General features: G+C 59.6%; 1 protein-coding gene across 1 annotated transcript in view; it reads right to left on the reverse strand.

Annotated features, from left to right (window-relative positions):
• The window catches only part of LOC144735623 (solute carrier family 15 member 1-like), a 33,276-nt gene extending 18,345 nt beyond the window's left edge, over positions 1–14,931 (reverse strand). The window contains exons 1-6 of the mRNA XM_078618055.1: positions 14,822–14,931; positions 14,477–14,602; positions 11,136–11,207; positions 7,369–7,461; positions 3,262–3,308; positions 2,409–2,522 (exon numbers count right to left, since the gene is read on the reverse strand). Of these exons, the coding sequence (XP_078474181.1) occupies positions 2,409–2,522; positions 3,262–3,308; positions 7,369–7,461; positions 11,136–11,207; positions 14,477–14,602; positions 14,822–14,878 (509 nt within the window). The 5' untranslated portion in view covers positions 14,879–14,931. The remainder of the gene's footprint in view (positions 1–2,408; positions 2,523–3,261; positions 3,309–7,368; positions 7,462–11,135; positions 11,208–14,476; positions 14,603–14,821) is intronic.
• Between the last annotated feature and the right edge of the window lie 1,864 nt (positions 14,932–16,795).

The raw sequence follows: 16,795 nt of genomic DNA on the forward strand, positions 1-16,795 counted from the left end.
AGTGTGGTGAGTGTGGGTGAGTGTGGGTGAGTGTGGGTGAGTGTGGGGTGAGTTTGAGGTGAGTGTGGGTGAGTGAGGTGAGTGTGGGGTGAGTTTGGGGTGAGTGTGGGTGAGTGAGGTGAGTGTGGGTGAGTGTGGGTGAGTGTGGGTGAGTGTGGGTGCGTGAGGTGAGTGTGGTGAGTAGAATGAGTGCGGTGAGTGCGGGTGAGTGTGGTGAGTGTGGGTGAGTGTGGTGAGTGTGCGGGTGAGTGTGGTGAGTACGGTGAGTGTGGGTGAGTGTGGGTGAGTGTGGATGAGTGCGGGTGAGTGAGGTGAGTGTGGTGAGTGAGATGAGTGAGGTGAGTGAGGTGAGTGTGGGTGAGTGTGGGTGAGTGTGGTGAGTGTGGTGAGTGTGGTGAGTGGGGTGAGTGAGGTGAGTGGGGTGAGTGAGGTGAGTGTGGTGAGTGAGATGAGTGAGGTGAGTGTGGGTGAGTGTGGGTGAGTGCGGGTGAGTGAGGTGAGTGAGGTGAGTGAGGTGAGTGAGGTGAGTGTGGTGAGTGTGGGTGAGTGCGCGTGAGTGTGGGTGAGTACAGTGAGGTGTGCGAGTGTGGGTGAGTGCGGGTGAGTGTGTGTGAGTGTGGGTGAGTGCGGGTGAGTGAGGTGAGTGAGGTGAGTGAGGTGAGTGCGGGTGAGTGAGGTGAGTGGGGTGAGTGAGGTGAGTGAGGTGAGTGCGGGTGAGTGAGGTGAGTGGGGTGAGTGAGGTGAGTGCGGGTGAGTGAGGTGAGTGTGGGTGAGTGCGGGTGAGTGAGGTGAGTGAGGTGAGTGAGGTGAGTGCGGGTGAGTGAGGTGAGTGTGGGTGAGTGCGGGTGAGTGAGGTGAGTGAGGTGAGTGAGGTGAGTGCGGGTGAGTGAGGTGAGTGGGGTGAGTGAGGTGAGTGAGGTGAGTGCGGGTGAGTGAGGTGAGTGGGGTGAGTGGGGTGAGTGAGGTGAGTGAGGTGAGTGTGGTGAGTGAGGTGAGTGTGGTGAGTGAGGTGAGTGGGGTGAGTGAGGTGAGTGGGGTGAGTGAGGTGAGTGTGGTGAGTGAGGTGAGTGCGGGTGAGTGAGGTGAGTGTGGTGAGTGAGGTGAGTGCGGGTGAGTGAGGTGAGTGGGGTGAGTGGGGTGAGTGAGGTGAGTGAGGTGAGTGTGGTGAGTGAGGTGAGTGTGGTGAGTGAGGTGAGTGGGGTGAGTGAGGTGAGTGTGGTGAGTGAGGTGAGTGTGGGGTGAGTGTGGGGTGAGTGCGGGTGAGTGTGGTGTGTGTGGGTGAGTGTGGTGAGTGTGGGTGAGCACGGGTGAGTGTGTGTGAGTGTGGGTGAGTGCGGGTGAGTGAGGTGAGTGAGGTGAGTGTGGTGTGTGTGGGTGAGTATGGTGTGTGTGGGTGAGTGTGGGTGGGTGTGGAGTGAGTGTGGGTGAGTGTGGGGTGAGTGTGAGTGAGTGTGGGGTGAGTGCGGGTGAGTGTGGTGTGTGTGGGTGAGTGTGGTGAGTGTGGGTGAGCACGGGTGAGTGTGGGTGAGTACGGGTGAGTGTGGGTGAGTGTGGTGTGTGTGGGTGAGTACAGTGAGTGCGGGTGAGTGTGGGTGAGTGTGGGTGAGTGTGGGTGAGTGTGGTGTGTGTGGGTGAGTACAGTGAGTGTGGGCGAGTGAGGGTGAGTGTGGGTGAGTGTGGGGTGAGTGCGGGTGAGTGTGGGTGAGTGTGGTGAGTACGGTGAGTGTGGGTGGGTGTGGAGTGAGTGTGGGTGAGTGTGGGGTGAGTGTGAGTGAGTGTGGGGTGAGTGTGGGGTGAGTGCGGGTGAGTGTGGTGTGTGTGGGTGAGTACGGTGAGTGTGGGTGGGTGTGGAGTGAGTGTGGGTGAGTGTGGGGTGAGTGTGAGTGAGTGTGGGGTGAGTGTGGGGTGAGTGCGGGTGAGTGTGGGTGAGTGTGGTGAGTACGGTGAGTGTGGGTGGGTGTGGAGTGAGTGTGGGTGAGTGTGGGGTGAGTGTGAGTGAGTGTGGGGTGAGTGTGGGGTGAGTGCGGGTGAGTGTGGTGTGTGTGGGTGAGTGTGGTGTGTGTGGGTGAGTGTGGTGAGTACGGTGAGTGTGGGTGGGTGTGGAGTGAGTGTGGGTGAGTGTGGGGTGAGTGTGAGTGAGTGTGGGGTGAGTGTGGGGTGAGTGCGGGTGAGTGTGGGTGAGTGTGGTGAGTACGGTGAGTGTGGGTGGGTGTGGAGTGAGTGTGGGTGAGTGTGGGGTGAGTGTGAGTGAGTGTGGGGTGAGTGTGGGGTGAGTGCGGGTGAGTGTGGTGTGTGTGGGTGAGTGTGGTGAGTGTGGGTGAGTGCGGGTGAGTGTGGGTGAGTGTGGTGTGTGTGGGTGAGTACGGGTGAGTGTGGGTGAGTGTGGGTGAGCGCGGTGAGAAGGCTACGTTTTCTCTCCCTTGAGGATCTCGTGATAGGAAGAGTTGCTGAATCGCTGCACTGCTCCGTAATCCACGTCGCCCATCGTCACCGTCAGCTCCACGTCCAGCGCGTTAATGAATCTGGGGGTGGGGGGGAAATGGAGGCCGGGGGGGGGGGCACATGGATCTTCCTCGGCTGTGCCGGGCTCCACGAGGGATCTCTCCGATCCCGCTCTGTGCTCAAGCACCACCACACTGCAGGCCAAACACTCGTCCTGCCACCCACTCACTCACCCACCCACCCTCTCACTCACCCCTTCACTCACTCATCCCTTCACTCACTCACTCACTCACCCACCCACCCCCTCACTCATCCCTTCACTCACTCACTCACTCACCCACTCACCCACCCACCCCCTCACTCACCCCTTCACTCACCCACCTACCCGCTCACTACTCTACCCACGCACCCACTCACCAACTCACCCACCCACTCACCCACCCACCCATCCACCCACTTATTCACCAACCAACTCAGCCACCTACCCACCCCCTCACTTACTCACCCACCCACCCCCTCACTCACCCACCCACACATCCACTCACCCACCCACTCATCCACTCACCCACCCACTCATCCACCCGCTCACTCACCCACCCACTCACCACACTGCAGGTCACCTCACTCCACTCTCTCTCGTTCTGCTCCACCCTGGAATCCCCTCCTCCCAGCATTATCATCACAGTCTCTTCTCCTCAAGCTCTCACAATCACAGCAACCTCGCTCCATTCAAGAGGCACGCCACTTTCTCGCAGCGTGAGATTTCTCTGACCGTGTCTGGCCACCCCTAATCACACCTCACCACACATTGGCCCATACCTGACCAGGTTTTTCCCCTGCTCGGGTTTCTTGGAGATATCTTCCAGCTGAACGAGAGAGAAAGAGAGGGAAGGATCAGAGATAACGGTGAGGAACAGAGAGGCAAAGTGTGGTGTGAGTGGTGTGGGTGGTGTGGGTGGTGTGGGTGGTGTGTGTGGTCTGGGTGGTGGTGGGGTGTGTGTGGTGTGGGTGGTGTGCGTGGTGTGCGTGGTGTGTGTGGTGTGTGGGTGGTGTGGGTGGTGTGTGTGTAGTGTGGGTGGTGTTGGTGGTGTGCGTGGTGTGTGTGGTGTGGGTGGTGTGTGTGGTGTGCGTGGTGTGCGTGGTGTGCGTAGTGTGTGTGGTGTGGGTGGTGTTGGTGGTGTGCGTGGTGTGCGTGGTGTGGGTGGTGTGGGTGGTGTGCGTGGTGTGCGTGGTGTGCGTGGTGTGCGTGGTGTGTGTGGTGTTGGTGGAGTGGGAGGTGTGTGTGTTGTGTGTGGTGTGTGTGGTGTGTGTGTTGTTGGTGGAGTGGGTGGTGTGTGTGGTGTGTGTGGTGTGGGTGGTGTGTGTGGTGTGAGAAAAACCATTGCGGATGGCCACGTGGAATGTTCGAACGCTCACTGCGGAGGAGAGGCTGCCACTCCTTTGTCGGGAGCTGGACCGGTACCGCCTGGATCTCTGTGGCATTCAGGAGGTCCGGTGGACCGGTTCTGGCTCCTGCCACCATGAGGGGTGGACAGTCCTCTACTCGGGGCAGGAGACTGCCAAACAACAGGGTGTGGCTGTTCTTCTGAACAAAATAATGAAGGGGGCGTGGGAGTGTGGCGGTGAGGTGTGGGAAGCTGTAAGCCCCAGGATACTTTGGGCTCGCATTCCCATCAACCGGAGGTGAGGAGTGGTGGTTGTGGTTACTTATGCCCCAACCAAAGACGAACATCCGTGGAGGGATGCAGGCAAAGCCGATGAGTCAGACGCTTTCTATGACCTCCTGTCACAGGTGCTGGCTAAAGTGGCCACTCGGGACAGAGTCATCTTGTTGGGTGACTTCAATGCCCGAGTTGGTCATGATGCTGGCACCTGGTCTGGATTGATTGGAAGGCATGGGCCAGATCAGCTCAATAACAACGGTAGGAGGCTGCTAGATTTTTGTGCAGCCCATGGGCTTGTAATTACCAACACGCTCTTTCAGCATCGGCGCATCCACACAACATCATGGAATGCATGCCGGGTCCAAGCAAGAACATCTGCTGGACTATATAGTGACGGACCAGCGGATGCGAGCCCATGTCCTTGACACCAGGACCTACCGTGGAGCTAATCTGCACTCTGACCATCGACTAGTCATCTGTAAGATGCGCCTGCCATTCTTCCACTCTGGTGGTGGGTGTACACCCAGGATCCCATTCCAAATAAAAGTGGCCTGGTCTCAGCTGATGAAAGTTGCAAGCGAGAATTTCATCATCGCTTGCAGCTGGGGTTGGCATCGTCCCCCACTCCACCTGATGTCGAGGGTAAATGGGCGAGGTTTAAGACTGTGACTCATGCAGCTGCAATGGCTGCTTTGGGTACGCGGTCCAGGCATCCCCAGAAACCCTGGCTGACAGAGGAGGTGTTCAGGTTAATTGAGAAAAAGCGACAGGCCCACTCTCATCGGCTACAGCATCCCACGTCAGAAAATGAGGAGGTTTACCGCAGCCTTCGCTCGGAGGTTCGGAGAGCCGTAAGGCGCTGCAAGGATGGGTGGTGGTCGCGGGTTGCTGAAGAGATGGAATCTGCCTCAGTGGCCCGCGATCACAAATCACTATTTAACTCCATCAAAAAAGTAACCTGCAGCGCCACACCTATTACCATCATTAGGGGAAAAAACGGTGATCCAATCTCCGACCCCCAGGAACAGGTTTGCAGATTTGCTGAGCATTTCTGTGAGGTCCTGGGGGAGGGAAAATCTCTCAGCCAGGAAAACATCATGGCACAAAGTGGGGATAACCCTGCTGAGGCTTCGGTGCCTCAAATATGGGAGGAGGTCACCCCCTGTGAGTGGCTGGCTGAGGTGACATCTCTTGAGGAAGTACTGAAGGCGATCCGGAGTCTGAGACCAGGAAAGGCACCGGGCAGAGATGATCTCCCAAGCGAAATGCTGAGGGAGGGTGGCACTTGTGCACAGACTGCCCTATATGACATCATAACAACAGTCTGGACCGCTGGACGGGTACCGCAGGATTGGAAGGATGCCCTGGTGATCCCCCTCTTTAAGAAGGGGGACCGCACAGACTGTAACAACTACAGGGACATCTCACTCCTCAGTGTGCGGGGAAAGGTCCTGGCAAGGATTATTCAACATCGCCTTGCTAGGCACACTGAGGAGAGGCTTGCGGAACCCCAATGCGGTTTCAGGAAAGGGCGGTCCTGTACAGATGCCATATTTTCTGTCCGTCTGCTACAGCAAAGGTGTAGGGAATTCCAACAAGACCTACATCTCTGCTTTATTGACCTGGTCAAAGCCTATGATACCATCAGTATGCCTGGGCTCTGGGTTGTTCTTCGTGCTTTCGGAGTCCCTGACCCTCTGCTCACGATCAATCAGGACCTTCATGATGGTGAGCGGGCCCAGGTAAAACTACGTGGCCGGGAGTCGGAGCCTTTCCCTGTACACCTTGGGGTGCGACAGGGATGTCCTCTGGCTCCCACATTATTTAACATCTATTTCGACTGCGTGGTTCGTGAAGCCTTCAATAGCTGTACCGGGGGAATTTCCATTTGGTACAGATATAATGGGAGGCTGATCGACGCCCGGGTGCGATCAAGAGATGGCTCCCTATTGGTAAACCACGTTATGTATGCCGATGATTTGGTAATAGCTGCTCATTCAGAAGAGGAGTTCGAGACGCTGCTGCTGAGACTGGAGCGTGCCACTAAGAGGTGGGGCCTTAGCATCAGCCCCTCCAAAACTAAGCACCTGCCTGGGTATTTTGTACCATCGGACACTCCACCCCCACAACTCCCAATCGGTGATGGGGCAGTTGTGGAGAGAGTGGAGAGTTTCCCATACCTGGGCAGTGTGCTTATGACCGGCTCCAGTTTAACAGCAGAGGTCTCACTCCGAATCAGTCGAGCGGCAATATCTTTTCATCGGTTGCGTAACGCTGTGTGGAAGCTATCTGGTCTGTCGCTCCGCACGAAGCTTCAGGTCTTCTCGGCCACGGTCATTCCCTCCCTTCTCTATGCTTGCGAAACGTGGACCCCCCTAATGGAGCATCTTCGCCGGTTGGAAAGATTTAGGCTGGCCTGCCTACGATCCATCCTGGGTTTAACCAGGCTGAATTGTGTGAGGAGCTCACAAATCCTTTAAAGATCTGGGCAAAGTCCTATCGGTGAGCTCCTCCGGCAGGCAAGGCTGCGTTGGCTGGGTCATGTAGCCCGCATGCCCAGCTACCGCATGCCTAAACAGCTTTTGTTTGGCCGGATCGAGGGGGCTAAACGGGCGCGGCACGGGCTAGAGAAGAGATGGAGTGATGTGGTACAGGAGGACGTGGAGCTGAGTGGACTTGCCGATGACTGGTACCAGCGGTGTCAAGATCGGCCTCAGTGGAGGAGGCTCGTGAAGGACGCTACTGGGCAGTTGGAGGCAGCCGCCCTCCAACAACAACGGAGGGCGGAGGAGCGACGCTCACAACAACGAGCGGAGCACCGGGTGGCTAAAGCACAGCAAGTTGGTACAGTAGGGGGCACAGGTGGTGCATCAGCCAGTCATCTCGGTCATCTCGGTCAGTCGACCCGTGGCACCTGCTGGGTCTGCCTTGTGACCTCCTGCCAGCGGGCGTTCGACACTTCACGTGGCCTCAAGGTGCACTTGGCCTGGCACAAGCGTCGTGGTGACGTCACCGCCACTTAGTGGCGAATGGCGGTTGTTGTTGTTGTGTGGGTGGGGTGGGTGGTGTGGGTGGTGTGTGTGGTGTGGGTGATGTAGGTGGTGTGGGTGGTGTTGGTGGTGTGGGTGGTGTGTGTGGTGTGGGTGGTGTTGGTGGAGTGTGTGGTGTGTGTGTGGTGTTGGTGGAGTGGGTGGTGTGTGTGGTGTGTGTGGTGTGGATGGTGTGTGTGGTGTGTGTGTGGTGGTGGTGTTGTTGGTGTCACCATTTTGCAGGGCTGGCTGGGGTGGTTGCGGACGAGCAGGGTGTGCAGGGAGCCGGAGCTCACGGCCGCTGGGCACGACACCCACGACGCGCCCTGCAGACACAGCGCCACACGCAGACCCCTCTTGCCCCCCCTCTCTCTCTCTCTCTCGCCCCCCCCCCTCGCTCCCCCCTCCTCTCATCTACCTCTGGTCCACCTCTAATGCAACTGCAATCTACCTCGACTCTACCCCGACTCATATGTAAGTAGGGGTGGGTGAGAGTGGAAAGGTGAGTGGGGGTAGGTGAGCGGGGGTAGATGAGAAGGGTAGGTGAATGGGGTAGGTGGGCGAGGTAGGTGAGTGGGGTAGGTGAGTGGGGTAGGTGAGTGAGGTAGGTGAGCGGGGTAGGTGAGCGGGGTAGGTGAGCGGGGTAGGTGAGTGGGGGTAGGTGAGTGGGGGTAGGTGAGTGGGGTAGGTGAGCGGGGTAGGTGAGTGGGGTAGGTGGGCGAGGTAGGTGAGCGGGGTAGGTGAGTGGGGGTAGGTGAGTGGGGTAGGTGGGCGAGGTAGGTGAGTGGGGTAGGTGAGTGGGGTAGGTAAGTGAGGTAGGTGAGCGGGGTAGGTGAGTGGGGTAGGTGAGTGAGGTAGGTGAGTGGGGTAGGTGAGTGGGGGTAGGTGAGCGGGGTAGGTGAGTGGAAGTAGGTGAGCGGGGTAGGTAGGCGAGGTAGGTGAGTGGGGGTAGGTGAGCGGGGTAGGTGAGTGGGGGTAGGTGAGCGGGGTAGGTGAGTGGGGTAGGTGAGCGGGGTAGGTGAGCGGGGTAGGTGAGTGGGGGTAGGTGAGCGGGGTAGGTGAGTGGAAGTAGGTGAGCGGGGTAGGTAGGCGAGGTAGGTGAGTGGGGGTAGGTGAGCGGGGTAGGTGAGTGGGGGTAGGTGAGCGGGGTAGGTGAGTGGGGTAGGTGAGTGGGGTAGGTGAGCGGGGTAGGTGAGTGGGGGTAGGTGAGCGGGGTAGGTGAGTGGGGTAGGTGAGCGGGGTAGGTGAGCGGGGTAGGTGAGCGGGGTAGGTGGGCGAGGTAGGTGAGTGGGGGTAGGTGAGCGGGGTAGGTGAGTGGGGGTAGGTGAGCGGGGTAGGTGAGTGGGGTAGGTGAGCGGGGTAGGTGAGCGGGGTAGGTGGGCGAGGTAGGTGAGTGGTTTAGGTGAGTGGGGTAGGTGAGTGAGGTAGGTGAGCGGGGTAGGTGAGCGGGGTAGGTGAGCGGGGTAGGTGAGTGGGGGTAGGTGAGCAGGGTAGGTGAGTGGGGTAGGTGAGCAGGGTAGGTGAGTGGGGTAGGTGAGTGGGGTAGGTGGGCGAGGTAGGTGAGTGGGGTAGGTGAGTGAGGTAGGTGAATGGGGTAGGTGAGCGGGGTAGGTGGGCGAGGTAGGTGAGTGGGGTAGGTGAGTGGGGTAGGTGAGTGCGGTAGGTGAGTGGGGTAGGTGGGCGAGGTAGGTGAGTGGGGTAGGTGAGTGGGGTAGGTGAGTGAGGTAGGTGAGCAGGGTAGGTGAGCGGGGTAGGTGGGCGAGGTAGGTGAGTGGGGGTAGGTGAGCGGGGTAGGTGAGTGGGGGTAGGTGAGCGGGGTAGGTGAGTGGGGGTAGGTGAGCGGGGTAGGTGAGCGGGGTAGGTGAGTGGAAGTAGGTGAGCGGGGTAGGTAGGCGAGGTAGGTGAGTGGGGGTAGGTGAGCGGGGTAGGTGAGTGGGGGTAGGTGAGCGGGGTAGGTGAGTGGGGGTAGGTGAGCGGGGTAGGTGAGTGGGGTAGGTGAGCGGGGTAGGTGAGCGGGGTAGGTGAGCGGGGTAGGTGGGCGAGGTAGGTGAGTGGGGGTAGGTGAGCGGGGTAGGTGAGTGGGGGTAGGTGAGCGGGGTAGGTGAGTGGGGTAGGTGAGCGGGGTAGGTGAGCGGGGTAGGTGGGCGAGGTAGGTGAGTGGTTTAGGTGAGTGGGGTAGGTGAGTGAGGTAGGTGAGCGGGGTAGGTGAGCGGGGTAGGTGAGCGGGGTAGGTGAGTGGGGGTAGGTGAGCAGGGTAGGTGAGTGGGGTAGGTGAGCAGGGTAGGTGAGTGGGGTAGGTGAGTGGGGTAGGTGGGCGAGGTAGGTGAGTGGAGTAGGTGAGTGAGGTAGGTGAATGGGGTAGGTGAGCGGGGTAGGTGGGCGAGGTAGGTGAGTGGGGTAGGTGAGTGGGGTAGGTGAGTGCGGTAGGTGAGTGGGGTAGGTGAGTGGGGTAGGTGGGCGAGGTAGGTGAGTGGGGTAGGTGAGTGGGGTAGGTGAGTGAGGTAGGTGAGCGGGGTAGGTGAGCGGGGTAGGTGGGCGAGGTAGGTGAGTGGGGGTAGGTGAGCGGGGTAGGTGAGTGGGGGTAGGTGAGCGGGGTAGGTGAGTGGGATAGGTGAGCGGGGTAGGTGAGCGGGGTAGGTGGGCGAGGTAGGTGAGTGGTTTAGGTGAGCGGGGTAGGTGGGCGAGGTAGGTGAGTGGTTTAGGTGAGTGGGGTAGGTGAGTGAGGTAGGTGAGCGGGGTAGGTGAGCGGGGTAGGTGAGCGGGGTAGGTGAGTGGGGTAGGTGGGCGAGGTAGGTGAGTGGAGTAGGTGAGTGAGGTAGGTGAATGGGGTAGGTGAGCGGGGTAGGTGGGCGAGGTAGGTGAGTGGGGTAGGTGAGTGGGGTAGGTGAGTGCGGTAGGTGAGTGGGGTAGGTGAGTGGGGTAGGTGGGCGAGGTAGGTGAGTGGGGTAGGTGAGTGGGGTAGGTGAGTGAGGTAGGTGAGCGGGGTAGGTGAGCGGGGTAGGTGGGCGAGGTAGGTGAGTGGGGGTAGGTGAGCGGGGTAGGTGAGTGGGGGTAGGTGAGCGGGGTAGGTGAGTGGGATAGGTGAGCGGGGTAGGTGAGCGGGGTAGGTGGGCGAGGTAGGTGAGTGGTTTAGGTGAGCGGGGTAGGTGGGCGAGGTAGGTGAGTGGTTTAGGTGAGTGGGGTAGGTGAGTGAGGTAGGTGAGCGGGGTAGGTGAGCGGGGTAGGTGAGCGGGGTAGGTGAGTGGGGGTAGGTGAGCGGGGTAGTTGAGTGGGGTAGGTGAGCGGGGTAGGTGAGTGGGGTAGGTGGGCGAGGTAGGTGAGTGGGGTAGGTGAGTGAGGTAGGTGAATGGGGTAGGTGAGCGGGGTAGGTGGGCGAGGTAGGTGAGTGGGGTAGGTGAGTGGGGTAGGTGAGTGCGGTAGGTGAGTGGGGTAGGTGAGTGGGGTAGGTGGGCGAGGTAGGTGAGTGGGGTAGGTGAGTGGGGTAGGTGAGTGAGGTAGGTGAGCAGGGTAGGTGAGCGGGGTAGGTGGGTGAGGTAGGTGAGTGGGGGTAGGTGAGTGGGGTAGGTGGGCGAGGTAGGTGAGTGGGGTAGGTGAGTGAGGTAGGTGAGTGGGGGTAGGTGAGTGGGGTAGGTGAGTGGGGTAGGTGAGTGAGGTAGGTGAGCGGGGTAGGTGAGCGGGGTAGGTGGGCGAGGTAGGTGAGTGGGGGTAGGTGAGCGGGGTAGGTGAGTGCGGTAGGTGAGTGGGGTAGGTGAGTGGGGTAGGTGGGCGAGGTAGGTGAGTGGGTTAGGTGAGCGGGGTAGGTGAGCGGGGTAGGTGGGCGATGTAGGTGAGTGGGGGTAGGTGAGTGGGGTAGGTGGGCGAGGTAGGTGAGTGGGGTAGGTGAGTGGGGTAGGTGAGCGGGGTAGGTGAGTGGGGTAGGTGAGTGGGGGTAGGTGAGCGGGGTAGGTGGGCGAGGTAGGTGAGTGGGGGTAGGTGGGCGAGGTAGGTGAGTGGCACTCACCCCTGTGAACGAGAGGCTGAGGTCAAGGGTCGTCTGACCGCTGGAGGCGATGGTGCACGCTTCCAGCGACACCTGCAGAGGGGCCCGTCACACCGGTGATCATGGTGCAGTGCGGCAGTGTGGTGGTAGTGCTCACTGCGTGCGGCGGTGCGGTGTGGTGGTGCGGTGTTGGTGTGTTGGTGTGGTGGTGTGGTGGTGCGGTGGTGTGGTGTTGGTGTGGTGGGGTGGTGGTGGTGGTGCGGTGTGGTGTTGGTGTGGTGGTGCGGTGTTGGTGTGGTGGTGTGGTGGTGGTGTGGTGGTGTGGTGGTGGTGTGGTGGTGGTGTGGTGCGGTGTGGTGGTGTGGTGGTGGTGTGATTCTGGAGGTGCGGTGGTGCGGTGTGGTGGTGGTGCGGTGGTGGTGTGGTGGTGGTGTGGTGGTGGTGTGGTGGCGGTGGTGGTACGGTGTGCTGGTGTGGTGCGGTGTTGGTGTGGTGGTGCGGAATGGTGGTGGTGTGGTGGTGGTGTGGTGGTGGTGTGGTGGTGGTGTCGTGGCAGTGGTGGTACGGTGTGGTGGTGTGGTGCGGTGTTGGTGTGGTGGTGCGGTGTGGTGGTGGTGTGGTGCCGCGGTGGTGTGGTCTGGTGGTGGTGCGGCGGTTCGGTGTAGTGGTGTGGTGCGGTGTGGTGGTGGTGTGGTGGTGGTGTGATGCGGTGGTGCTGGTGCGGTGTGATGGTGGTATGGTGGTGGTAGTGTGGTGATGGTGTAGTGTGGTAGTGGTGGTGTAGTGTGGTGGTGGTGGTGTGGTGGTGGTGGTGTGGTCTTGGTGTGGTGGTGGTGGTGTGGTGGTGGTGCTCACTGCGTGTGGCGGTGTGGTGGCGGTGTAGTGGTGGGGTGGTGGTGGTGGTGTGGTGGTGTGGTGGTGGTGGTGCTCACTGCGTGTGGTGGTGTGGTGGCGGTGGTGTGGTGGTGGTGGTGTGATGGTGGTGGTTTGGTGGTGGTGGTGCTCACTGCGTGTGGTGGTGTGGTGTGGTGGCGGTGTGGTGGCGGTGGTGGTGGCGGTGTGGTGGTGGTGTGATGCGGTGGTGCTGGTGCGGTGTGATGGTGGTATGGTGGTGGTAGTGTGGTGATGGTGTAGTGTGGTAGTGGTGGTGTAGTGTGGTGGTGGTGGTGTGGTGGTGGTGGTGTGGTCTTGGTGTGGTGGTGGTGGTGTGGTGGTGGTGCTCACTGCGTGTGGCGGTGTGGTGGCGGTGTAGTGGTGGGGTGGTGGTGGTGGTGTGGTGGTGTGGTGGTGGTGGTGTGGTGGTGGTGGTGCTCACTGCGTGTGGTGGTGGTGGTGTGGTGGCGGTGGTGTGGTGGTGGTGGTGTGATGGTGGTGGTTTGGTGGTGGTGGTGCTCACTGCGTGTGGTGGTGTGGTGTGGTGGCGGTGTGGTGGCGGTGGTGGTGTGGTGGTGGTGGTGTGGTAGCGGTGGTGGTGGTGCTCACTGCGTGTGGTGGTGTGGTGGGCTGGTGGTGTGGTGGTGGTGGTGGTGTGATGGTGGTGGTTTGGTGGTGGTTTGGTGGTGGTGGTGTAGTGGTGGTGGTTTGGTGGTGGTGGTGTGGTGGTGGTGGAGTGGTGGTGGTGTGGTGGTGTGGTGGTGGTGTGGTGTGGTGGTGGTGGTGGTAGTGTAGTGGTGGTGGTGGTGGTGTAGTGGTGGTGGTGGTGGTGTAGTGGTGGTGCTCACTGCGTGTGGTGGTGGTGGTGTGGTGGTGTGGTGGTGGTGGTGTGGTGGTGGTGTGGTGGTGGTGTGGTGGGGTTGTAGTGGTAGTGATGATGGTGTGGTGGTGGTGGTGTGGTGGTGGTGGTGTGGTGGTGTGGTAGTGGTGGTGGTGGTGTGGTGGTGGTGGTGTGGTGGTGTGGTGGTGTGGTGGTGGTGGTGTGGTGGTGGTTGTTTGGTGGTGGTTTGGTGGTGGTGGTGGTGTGGTAGTGGTGGTGGTGGTGTGGTGGTGGTTGTTTGGTGGTGGTGGTTTGGTGGTGGTGGTGTGGTAGTGGTGGTGGTGGTGTGGTGGTGGTGGTGGTAGTGGTGGTGGTGCTCACTGCGTGTGGCGGTGGTGTGGTGGTGGTGGTGTGGTAGTGGTGGTGGTGGTGTGGTGGTGGTGTGGTGGTGGTGGTGGTGTGGTGGTGGTGTGGTGGTGGTGTAGTGGTGGTGTGGTAGTGGTGGTGTGGTGGTGGTGGTGTGGTGTGGTGGTGGTGGTGGTGGTGGTGGTCGTGGTGGTGGTGTGGTGGTGGTGGTAGTGGTGGTGGTGCTCACTGCGTGTGGCGTTGGTGTGGTAGTGGTGGTGTGGTAGTGGTGGTGGTGGTGTGGTGGTGGTGGTGGTAGTGGTGTGGTGGTGCTCACTGCGTGTGGTGGTGGTGGTGTGGTGGTGGTGTGGTGGTGTGGTGGTGGTGGTGTGGTGGTGGTGGTGTGGTGGTGGTGTGGTGGTGGTGGTTTGGTGGTGGTGGTTTGGTGGTGGTGGTGTGGTAGTGGTGGTGGTGGGGTGGTGGTGGTGGTGGTGGTGTGGTGGTGGTGTGGTGGTGGTTTGGTGGTGGTGGTTTGGTGTTGGTGGTGTGGTAGTGGTGGTGGGGTGGTGGTGGTGGTGGTGGTGGTGTGGTGGTGGTGGTGGTGCTCACTGCGTGTGGCGGTGGTTTGGTGGTGTGGTGGTGGTGGTGTGGTGGTGGTGTGGTGGTGTGGTGGTGGTGGTGTGGTGGTGGTGTGGTGGTGGTGTGGTGGTGTGGTGGTGGTGATGGTGGTGGTGCTCACTGCGTGTGGTGGTGGTGTGGTGGTGGTGTGGTGGTGGTTTGGTGGTGGTGGTGGTGGTGTGGTGGTGGTGTGGTGGTGGTGTGGTGGTGGTGTGGTGGTGGTGATGGTGGTGGTGCTCACTGCGTGTGGTGGTGGTGTGGTGGTGGTGTGGTGGTGGTTTGGTGGTGGTGGTGTGGTGGTGGTGTGGTGGTGGTGTGGTGGTGGTGGTGGTGTGGTGTTGGTGTGGTGGTGTGGTGGTGTGGTGGTGGTGGTGCTCACTGCGTGTGGTGGTGGTGTGGTGGTGGTGTGGTGGTGGTGTGGTGGTGGTGGTGTGGTGGTGGTGTGGTGGTGGTGGTGGAGTGGTGGTGGTGGTGGTGTAGTGGTGGTGTGGTGGTGGTGGTGGTGGTAGTGTAGTGGTGGTGGTGGTGGAGTGGTGGTGGTGGTGGTGTAGTGGTGGTGTGGTGGTGGTGGTGGTAGTGTAGTGGTGGTGGTGGTGGAGTGGTGGTGGTGGAGTGGTGGTGGTGGAGTGGTGGTGGTGGTGTGGTGGTGGTGGTGGTGGTGTGGTGGTGGTGGTGGTGTGGTGGTGGTGGTGGTGGTGGTGCTCACTGCGTGTGGCGGTGCGCTCAGCTGGCAGCTGCTCTCGTCGTGCCGCAAGGAGACGTTTGCGCCGCTCTGCAGGTTCAGCAGCTTGAAGCGAGCCTCGCCGGCACCCGGAAACTTGGTGAGAGAGTTCTACACGGGGACACGGGGACACGGGGGGACACGGGGACACGGGGACATGGAGACACGGGGACAGGGGGAATACGTGGACACGGGGACACGGAGACACAGGGGGACACGGGGACACACTGAGCTGGCTGCAATTCAACGTCGACACACGAGGATGCCTTTGTGGGGGATCACGGGGGCGGGGGGGGGGCCCTGTGGTGAGCGTGCGAGTGTTGAACTCACGTCCACCATGATCTGGATGACCCCGGCCACCACGAATGCGACCCCCAGGAACAGCATTCCCACCGTGATGCGGCGCAGGGGCCTGGGGTGGGGGGGGTCACGGGGGTGGGGGGGGGTCACGGGGGTGGGGGGGGTCACGTGAGTGTCGTGCTGGCCACCCATCTCCTCGGTGGCTAGGGGATGTTAACTACCTCGCCTGGTGTGCAGGAGGTCGTGGGTCCGACCCTGAAGCCTGCTGCTGCTGTATATTTGGAGTTTGCGTGTCTTTCCCCCCCGTGGTTGCGTGCATCTTTTTGTCTGGGTCCTCCGGTGTTTCCCTCCACATGTATCATCAACGTTGTGTGTTTAACGCGTTTAGCTGCTGTAAATTCCCACGTGACAAGCCACTTCGTTGGGCTATCATTTGTGACAGGCAGGTCGCTTCTGATCAAAGATCTGCCAAGCTCAGTGGCGCCTTACACTACTATACACTACACTATACACTACACCATACATTACATTACAATACACTACACTATACACTACACTATACACTACACCATACACTACATTACAATACACTACACTATACACTACACTACTATACACTACACTATACACTACACTACTATACACTACACTACTATACACTACACGATACACTACACACTAGTGCTGTACTAGTGACGAATTGGCACGTTCTGTGTACGCGACAACCCTCACTAGTTGGCTGTGTAAGGTGGTGGCGGGTTTAACGACACATTTATATATTTACGCGATCTAACCCAAAGAAAACACAACCGCTCCGTGTCCAACGAGTAACTCATTGGCGGCTCTCGTCGAAGGGACGAACCTCTCCCGACTGGCTGTGCCGGTGGCGGCGGCGGCGGCGGCGGCGTCACGACGCAGTGGCGCTTGCGCGCCATCTCAGCGAAACAACGCGGCGGTGGAGGCTGCCGAGTTGTCGCCTGCCACAGCGGAGGCCGTGGCAGGCGCTGCCGGTGCTGCTGCGTGAGGACGACTCACGTGGGGTTGACTTTGTGTGAGGACGACTCACGTGAGGTCGACTTTGTGTGTGTGAAGACGACTCACGTGGGGTTAACTTTGTGTGTGTGAGGATGACTCACGTGAGGTTGACTTTGTGTGTGTGGGTGACTCACGTGAGGTTGACTTTGTGTGTGTGAAGACGACTCACGTGGGGTTAACGTTGTGTGTGTGAAAGGCGACTCACGTGAGGTCGACTTTGTGTGAGGACGACTCACGTGAGGTCGACTTTGTGTGTGTGAAGACGACTCACGTGGGGTTAACGTTGTGTGTGTGAAGACGACTCACGTGAGGTCGACTTTGTGTGTGTGAAGACGACTCACGTGGGGTTAACTTTGTGTGAGGACGACTCACGTGAGGTCGACTTTGTGTGAGGACGACTCACGTGAGGTCGACTTTGTGTGTGTGAAGACGACTCACGTGAGGTCGACTTTGTGTGTGTGAGGACGACTAACGTGAGGTTGACTTTGTGTGTGTGAGGACGACTAACGTGAGGTTGACTTTGTGTGTGTGAGGACGACTCACGTGAGGTTGACTGTGTGTGTGTGGACGACTCACGTGAGGTTGACTTTGTGTGTGTGTGGACGACTCACGTGAGGTTGACTGTGTGTGTGTGGACGACTCACGTGAGGTTGACTTTGTGTGTGTGTGGACGACTCACGTGAGGTTGACTTTGTGTGTGTGTGGACGACTCACGTGAGGTTGACTTTGTGTGTGTGTGGACGACTCACGTGAGGTCGACTTTGTGTGTGTGAGGACGACTCACGTGAGGTCGACTTTGTGTGTGTGAGGGCGACTCACATGGGGTTGACTTTGTGTGTGTGAGGGTGACTCACGTGAGGTTGACTTTGTGTGTGTGAGGACGACTCACGTGAGGTCGACTTTGTGTGTGTGAGGACGACTAACGTGAGGTTGACTTTGTGTGTGTGAAGACGACTAACGTGAGGTTGA

Source organism: Lampetra planeri, chromosome 56, assembly GCF_965212315.1.
Source record: "Lampetra planeri chromosome 56, kcLamPlan1.2.h2, whole genome shotgun sequence".
NCBI classification, from domain to species: Eukaryota; Metazoa; Chordata; class Hyperoartia; order Petromyzontiformes; family Petromyzontidae; genus Lampetra; species Lampetra planeri.